The 8766-nt window shown below is 42.2% G+C and overlaps 1 protein-coding gene across 3 annotated transcripts in view; it reads right to left on the bottom strand.

Moving 5' to 3' along the window:
* LOC121872949 overlaps positions 1-6019 on the bottom strand; it is a 12636-nt gene extending 6617 nt beyond the window's left edge. Inside the window, exons 1-2 of one of the 3 annotated variants that reach the window (XM_042376088.1) lie at positions 5953-6019; positions 513-724 (exon numbers count right to left, since the gene is read on the bottom strand). In XM_042376088.1, coding sequence (XP_042232022.1) covers positions 513-719 — 207 coding nt within the window. In that variant the 5' untranslated portion in view covers positions 720-724; positions 5953-6019. Of the gene's footprint in view, positions 1-512; positions 725-5780; positions 5799-5835; positions 5887-5952 lie in introns of those variants that run through there. The other 2 variants (XM_042376089.1, XM_042376090.1) reach the window with 2 other exon arrangements.
* Between the last annotated feature and the right edge of the window lie 2747 nt (positions 6020-8766).

The raw sequence follows: 8766 nt of genomic DNA, 5'->3' as shown, positions 1-8766 counted from the left end.
TCTCTTCTACTACCGTAAGTGTTACACCAAATTTTTAGTTTTCTAACCTAACCTTTATTTTTCCTATGTTAACCTTTATCTTTCCTAACCTAACCTCTTCTATATTACTTGTTTTTTCATACCATCATAAAGTTAAGATAAAATTTTTACTACAACATAGTTGTGTGTCGTCAAAAAGTGGAGTTTGGGGATCGGCCTGGACTCCATTTCAATTAATCCCATATGTTATGTTATTCACTTTACGCATTTCTCGCTTTCCGCGGTACCCTCCGGGTTACATTAACCGCGTAAAGTGAGGGTTAACTGTACATAACTAACGATTAATGGGCTAGGAGGGGGGTTGGAGGGATTGAGACACATTTGGGCACCCTGCTTCTCCCTGGCCTGACTTCGACCTTTTCCTTGTTAGTCGAATATTGTAATTCACTGTAAATATCATTGTAGGGCAGATAAGCATTAACTTCAAACAAGCAACAGTAAAGAATAAATTTCTAATAAGACTTTAAAATCACCTTTTGTAGAGAACTATTTGTCATAGTACATTCTGAAAAATCCAGTTTTTCACAAGAGCACATATAGTCTATGTACAGTTGCTGGAAGTCTTTGGACACTCCTTGCAAGTGACACAGATCTGCGACTTTCAGCAGAGGGAATATATGGCGGAAAATAACGTCATCCCACGGAAGGTCGCTCAGCTGGAGTGGCTCCTTATATGACATACTTTCTGTAAGAAAAAGTAAGTTACCGTACATATATAGATACAGTAAAGTATCTATCAACCAAATACTGTAATTTGAGACCTAGACGGTTCCATGGACAATTACATAAAGTTGATACTAACATGAACAAGAGTCCAAGGAAAGCATGTAATAAACCATGGTACTTGACACTTGCATCAGTTTGGTTACATAATTAGTTTCTGCAAATACTTCTTCATTCTTTAACACACTTAATATTATTAAGTCCTAAATAAGTTTTCAATGTGTCATCATTCTCCTACAATCACTATAAAGGTACAGGGTACAACTTTCTCCTCAACTCACACCATCACACACACTGTCACTCAATATAAACCTAAACACAGTAAGCTTGGCTGTAAAATACAGTAAGTACATATATTTTTTATGTTGGCAGGTCACAACCCTATTCTTCCCATTTATTAAATTATTTGGTATCCAAATATTCAATAACTAAAAGGCTTTCAAAAACCTAACCCCATTTGGCTAGCAAGGGATACCTGTTACATCTTCAGGGGATGAAGACATTACGTATATGAGGTTAACAGCTCAGTATTGCACATTATTAACACTGAGCTTTGAACATTGCATACTGTACTGGACTCGTGGAAGGAGGCTATGAGAAGTACAATACTGTACAGATCTGCCTGACCAAGTTCACCACATTCTTCAACCGTTTATCACCTGTCTTGTTCTCGCAATGGACATAATGTGTTTTTTACTTTCCAGCTGCTTGGCTACGCCACCGTCGCGGGTGGATAAGAAAAATTAACATTGAGAGAGCTATCCTCCTCTTGTCTCAGAATTTTTGCAAACACCCTTCCCATGTCTCTCTCAAGCCATGATAATGGATGTTATGCGAGAACAAGACAGGTGATAAACAGTTGAGGAATATGGTGAACTTGGTAAGGCAGATCTGTACTGTACTTCTCAGAGCAGCCTTCCACAAAGGAAAAAGGAAACACTGGAGCACCTTAGGTTTTGTCTTTATTCAAGACATCTTCAGAGGCAACTGAATTTACAGGGACTGAGAGAGGCTTATATACAAAGGGTGACCCCTCGTTTAATGAACTCAATCCGTTCCAGAAGGTCGTTCGTTAACCGAAAAGTTCGTTAACCGAAACCATTGTTTCAATGGGTTTTTGGTAATTGGTTCCAGCTCACCGAAAATTTCCTAAATTCAACAAAAATGGTAGAAAAGTTCACTTACTTTGAGGTGAGTATGTAGAAGGCTCCTGGATAATGATGATGGGAATTAGAATGGTGGAAGAGAAGAAGGGAGAAGAGAAGGCATTGGGGTGGAAGAGAAATGCCTGGGGTGGAAGAGAAGTCACCCCATGGTGCAATTTCACCCATAAAATTTTAGTTCTCTTGGTGTAATTCTAGATTATTTTCTTTAAATCAACACTGCATTGCATTATATATTGTCAATATGTAAAATAAATTTCAATATGACCAATAATTTGCTTGGAAACAGAAAAAAAGCATTTAGTTGAAGAGAGTTTCAAGGAAGATGTTACCTCCAGTGAAAACAGAGAGAGACTAACGCCTGTTTGCTGTGTTAAGAGGCTGGATGCCGCGCATTAAACTAGTCACTTTACCTTCAATTATGTTCAATAATTGTTAAAATTATTAAAAAATTGAATGTTAAACTTTTAAAATTATTGAATAGTATAAACTTCTTGATATTTACTAAAATAGTAAGGAATTTAAGCCCTAGAACCGATTAATGAATTGGCGGACTGATACTAAAGCTGGTTGCCCGGTCAGTGCAAGCGAAAACATGTTGAGGTCGGTTCGTAAGAAATTCGTTAACCAAATTTTTTGTTCGTTAACCGAATTGAAGATCCTTATGGAAGGCAGTTCGTTAACCGAAATTTCGTTAACCGAGGCGTTCGTTAAACGAGGGGTCACTGTATATATATATATATATATATATATCTTGATAAAATCACACGGGAAAAGGGATACAACTTTCCAGTGTAGCATTCTCAGAGGCCCCATACTCAGTGAACTTTTTGTATATACAGTAATGCACATGTACAAAGTTTAGATTTTTTTTTCAACATTCAGCCGTTCTCGGAAGTCCCCTCCATCTCTAGCTTCGCTTGCATTTTATAAAGACGTATGTTGTCACCAAGATTTTTTTTTATCTAAGAACAGGGTAAAGATGGAGAACAAGGTTTAGTATGCAAAGGACTTTATAGAATCCTTGTTAATATAGATTGAATGCTTGAAGCACAAATGAGAAATATGGTATCACAATTTTATTAACTGACTGAATGTTGCATCATTGTTGGACCTTGTAATAGGAGTAACTGGTATGTACAGTATATACTGTATAGCCTTTAGGGGAAATGTGAGAATGGGGGTATTTGCAGACTGTGTTAGCAACATTCCCAGAATTCCCCCAATTTTTGTGCATGCGCATTATATAGAAGGGGCCCTCTGCGAGCGCTACACCAGCTGCTTGGCAGTGCCACTTTGGGGGGTAAATGTGTTCACTCATTGGAGTGAGCTATCTTCTAGTTTCGGAATCCTTGGTGTTATCCAGTGTGACTACTAAACATGACTGGTTTTCTCTTTTACTAACACTGGACAATAGAGTTCATGGTTAATATTTAAAAGTTACCAACACCTAATTACAGTATATATTGAATCTTATACAGTTAACCCTTACTTTACACGGTTAATGTAACCCGGAGGGTCCCGCGTAAAGTGGGAAACGCGTAAAGTGAATAACATAACATATGGGATTAATTGAAATGGAGTCCGGGCCGATCCCCAAACTCCACTTTTTGACGACACACAACTATGTTGTAGTAAAAATATTATCTTAACTTTATGATGGTATGCACACACAATTAATAATTAAGAGAAATATCAATAATATTAGGTTTTTTTAACACTTACATTAGTAGAAAAAATGGCTGGGCACACGGGGATGGGCGGTTGGTTCCGAGGCAGAGGGCAGATTATTGGCCCTCACCTGTGTCACTTGTATCAATTGTATCACTATCCACCACAGAGGCTTGCAGGGCCTCTTTGTCAAACTCCCCAAAGTCCATATAAGTCCATATCCTCACCATAATTATCACTATCACTGACTTGGGCCGGCTGTGGTGGGTGGCGGGTGAAGAACTGGTAATGTTTTGATGACTGGGCGACCTTGTGCGCACCATGTTCGCGCCACTTACACAACATGGCGGATGGCGGTAGGTTTGGATCCAAAAATGGCGCGGCTCGCCAGCCGCTCTCCGCGTAAAGGGGTACACGCACCGCGGAATGTGAGCATCCTGGGTTCCGGCAGGGCACCGCGTAAACGTGGAAACGCAGAATGTGGGACCGCGTAAAGTGAGGGTTAACTGTATAGGAAAAGAGAAAAAACTATAATTAATTTATTCTATATGTTTGTCAATTTCGAGTATTTTAACCTATAAAATTATCCACAATATTAGTTGTTCAAAGTGTGCAGGGCTTTGAAGTAGATGGAAAAGAACACCAAACAAACCTTTAAAAAATTAAAACCTTACCTAGTGTTTCCTAAATTGTAAATATTTTAAAAATCACTTTAGAGTTTATGGATCCATTCTCATCTGAACACATAATAAAAACAGACATCATTGCCTACTAAACAACGAAAACATTTATAAGGCAATTTTTTATAGTTTTAGGGTTTATAAGGGTTGGGAAATGTTAGGTCAGGATTTAAAAAATTTGTTTAGAGTTTTTTTTAGTGTTTTACCCAATATTTTCCTTCTACTTCAAAGCCCTGCCCACTTTAAACAAGTAATATTTTTTGTAATTTATTGGTTAAAATACTTGAAAAATATACATTTTTGACGGAGACACTATAGAATAAATTATTTTTAGTTTTTTCTTTCTCCCTATATAAGTAGGTGTTGACAACTTCTAAATATTTACCGAGATCATAACATATCAATAAAAACCAACCAACCGCTGAACGTATATTAAGCTAACAAGCTGACGACTAAATTATTAGGTCTTATAAAGAAGGTCACTCGGATATCTAGACAGTTCGTCCCTCATAACGATCTTCAAGATAAAGGTGCTTCCCCGCTTAGGGACTGTCAGTCGAATGAAAATGTCCAAAGGAGGCCCACACCTCTTTCGTTATTTCTAGGAATCTTTGTAGGGCCAAACGGAATTTTGTAAAAAGAAAGACCGCTGTCCTGATTAATTCTTCCTCTCGTAAATCCTTCTGGTCCTCAACCAAAAACATCTGTAATAACTTCTGTACTCCTTTTCCTCCTCTCTTCTGACCTGATAACTCTATAGTCAACTCTCCCCCAGACAAAGCCAATCTCTTTGGCACCTTGTTCTCTTCTAAATTCACCTTAGATGATTCCTACTCTATCCCTCCTACCCATGCTCCTCCTACTGAACCTATGCACTTTCCTATAATCTCCACTCGCAGGGTTGCCGGTGTGTTATCCAAGTTGGATGTGAGTAAGGCACATGGACCGGACAGGATACCCCCTCGTGTTCTGAGGGAGTGTGCTGAAGCTTTGGCCCTTGTGCTTGCTCGCCTCTTTTGCCTCTGCCTCAAAACCCAAACTTTTCCTTCTTCTTGAAAGCATGCCTTGGTTCAGCCCATCCCAAAGAAGATGCAACCATTTTAAAGCGCTGTATTACATTTCACTATTTCACTGCACTTTCCTACAAGATTTACATCTTCTTTTGTAATCATAGATAAGGCTAAAATTCATGGTATATATGCAAATAGGTATGGATTATCTCTTGAATAGGGTGCAAGTAATCTTGGGTACAACTTGTTTCGTGAGTTGAGTACGAATTATCTTAGGTATGAGTTGGCGTAGATACGAGTTAACTTTTTTGGATACGATTTATCTTGGGTACGAGATGACCCTAACCCCTGGAGCTGGCAGACGTCCGCCCCACAAGGGGTCACAGCACAAAGTTGAAGAAGCCACAAGTCCAGAAAGCGGTGAACTCTTGGAACAATCTGCCAGAGAGTGTTGTAATGAAACAGTGCGAGCTCTTTAAAGACCCAGACTTTACCAGCACTGGGGCAGGTTCAGATACATTCAGGAGCCAGTGCATGCCCAGTACTTGCCAACAGTGCATAACAGAGACGTGACCGACCGCCCAAGCAGCTAACTAGCCGACCAGTGGCGACTGGCGAAGAGGATAAAAGTAGAAGTAAAAAGCAGATAACCACACAGACACTCACAGCATCACCAGTGGACTGCCTTTATGTAAACACTAGGCAGTGTTAAAAAAGTTCCACGACCAAAAGTCTCATAATTTATTGTTCAAATGATGTGAATCAATAAAACTTGAAATAACCTTCAGTAGTTTATATTTCGCTAAATATTATAGATTAATGTTATCACAACTTTATTCGAGAAATCTTTTTAATATTACCCGACTTGTCAATTGAAATCCTTAACAACAGTAAGAGTTGCCAAAGGGTAAATATGAGTCGTATTTCCCATCAGATTTTCATTGGTCGCCATGGTCTTAGTTACTGGTGGATCCAGTAAGCCTTGACATGAGGTGATGTAGTTTATGATACTCTGCCGCTGCCATAGGTTGGCTACAGTTAGTTAGACCAATTTTCACCCTTGTGACCTGATTTAGGCAGGCTGATCAATGGATAGTTATTTTTCGTATTCGCGATGATCTTTCAACTTCAAGCACTTAATAATTCTTAGTTCCCCTGATTTTCATGTTTCAGTATTAAAACTTCCAACTCTCCTCTCCTTCACTCATGTTTTCATCCCTTTTTATGTCTATCTACGTTAGCTCTTACCATTTCTTTCTTTTCCAAATGAAAATAACTTGATTCCGGAATTCCATTACATTCATATATCTAGAAAAATGACAAGACAGGTACATTCAGGAGCCGGTGCGTGCCCAGTACTTGCCAACAGTGCGTAACAGAGACGTGACCGATCGCCCGGGCGGCTAATGAGCCGATCTTTTGGTGAAGAGGATAAAAGAAAATATTGGACTACAGTTTAAAAGACAAAGTATAAACCGCGATTGGCATTGTGGGGTTATGAGATATTGGTTCACACTCAGGATGGGATGAAGAAAGGAAACTCACAATGTGCTCTCTGCATACATATTGTATTGGATGTACAATGCAGCTTGGTGCTGGGGGGTGGCAGCGTGGTTACAAGCGTGATGTAGAGAGAACTGGTTGGTGAGGGTGCTCAGAGGACAGGCAGCTTGTAGGGCGGCATGGGCGCCAGCGGGAGCGAGGGCCACCAGGCAGGAGCACAGGAGGATGTGTTGCTTGCGGGTGGCTTTAGGTAGAAAGAGAGGCAGGTTACCACTACAGCATCTTTTTTTTGGTATTGAAAAACATAATTTACCACTCTGAAATAAAATTTATGACGACCGAGACAAAAACCCAATCTTTGGGGTTATATAGAGTTACATTTACCAAATCAAGTAGAGAGAACAAGGGGTTTGACGGCACCCATGACGTGCCGTCCTTAATAATGAACTCAAGGATCAGGCGCACTGCACACAGCCTTTTCCCACCTTCCCTCTCCCCTTTTAAAGTTTAATGGGAGACTGCGTTCGGACAATTCACTGACTTCTCAAACACCAAAGATAAAGCTCCTGATTAGCTGCACGTGCATCACCAAGTGGGAGGGGAGGGGTACTGTAGGGGAGTTATCCACTGTAGTGGATATCTCCCCTACAGTACGAACAAACCTAGACCCACCCCCTCACAGTTAAAGTGGGACAAACGCCACCATTTTTTTAAATTAATGTTTTTCAATATTCCTATCGAGGTACACTCAATTGAATAATGCAGCTTGGTGCTGGGAAGTGGCAGCGTGGTTACAAGCGTGATGTAGAGAGAGCTGTTTGGTGAGGGTGCTCAGAGGAGGACAGCTTGTGGGTCGCCATGCTCGCCGGCGGGAGCGAGGGCCGCCAGGCAGCGGCGGAGGGGGTGGTGTAGCTTGCTGCGGCTGTAGCTAGAAGAGAGAGATAGGTCACCACGAGGTCAGGTCTTATATAGCGGAGGTAGGCGTGGCTTAATAGTTGACCTTCGTGATGCATGGCGGTGCTGGTTGACCTAGACCACGAGCCATACACTGGGGAATTCGCGGGGTCGGCTACTTAGCGACAAACAGCGTTTGTAGGGGAGAAATCCACTACAGTACTTCCCCCTTCCCTCCAGGCGGTGTAGGAGACTTGCAGGGTTGCATGGCACATGTGAGGCAGAACGGGCGGTGCATGCCACATGTGAGACATGAGGGCGTGGATGAGCCGGCCGCTAGTGGAGGCAACTGTCTAGACACACAAGATCTGTGGGAGAAGAGAGGGAGAAAGAGGGTTGTGGAGGTGATGAATGATGTGTTTTCCTCGCGACAGGTACAGAGTCCTCAGATGCACCTGCTGGGGTGTGTGGGCCTGGGTCAGGAGCAGGGTCTGCGTCAGCAGGAGCGGAGGAGGGTCCGTGACAGCAGCTGGGTGCAGGACAGTAGCAGGGGGTACCTGAGGGAGAAAAAAGGGGTGTGTGGGTCCGCGTCAGGAGCAGGGGCCGCATCAGGAGGAGTGGCAGGGGGTACTGCTGGGCCGGGGGCGGCGTCTGAGGCAGGACGGGTATGTTGGGGTCGGTAGGACGTGGTGCTTGGGGCAGGAAGAGGAGCGGCTGTCTGCTTAGAGTCGCAGAGCTGCTCTAGGGTGTCTAACCTGCGGTGTAGAGACAGTAGTTGTAGAGCCGATGAGAGCTGCCTCTGTGTGGATAAGCCAGTCTTCCATGTTGCTTGAAGACTGGGAGAGTGATCAGTTTCTCCTCCATCCTGTGTGAGTGCGAATCTCCGGGGGTCACCATTTGTGGGGTAATTTGTTTTTGTTCACACTCAGGATGGGATGGAGAAAGGAAACTCACAATGTGCTCCTGTATACATGTTGTATTGGATGTACAATGCAGCTTGGTGCTGGGAAGTGGCAGCGTGGTTACAAGCGTGATGTAGAGAGAGCTGTTTGGTGAGGGTGCTCAGAGGAGGACAGCTTGTGG

Source organism: Homarus americanus, unplaced genomic scaffold (genome assembly GCF_018991925.1).
Source record: "Homarus americanus isolate GMGI-L3 unplaced genomic scaffold, GMGI_Hamer_2.0 scaffold11022, whole genome shotgun sequence".
Lineage (NCBI taxonomy): Eukaryota > Metazoa > Arthropoda > Malacostraca > Decapoda > Nephropidae > Homarus > Homarus americanus.
The sequence above is the reverse complement of the archived record's forward strand: the minus strand, read 5'-3'. Positions and strand labels throughout refer to the sequence as shown.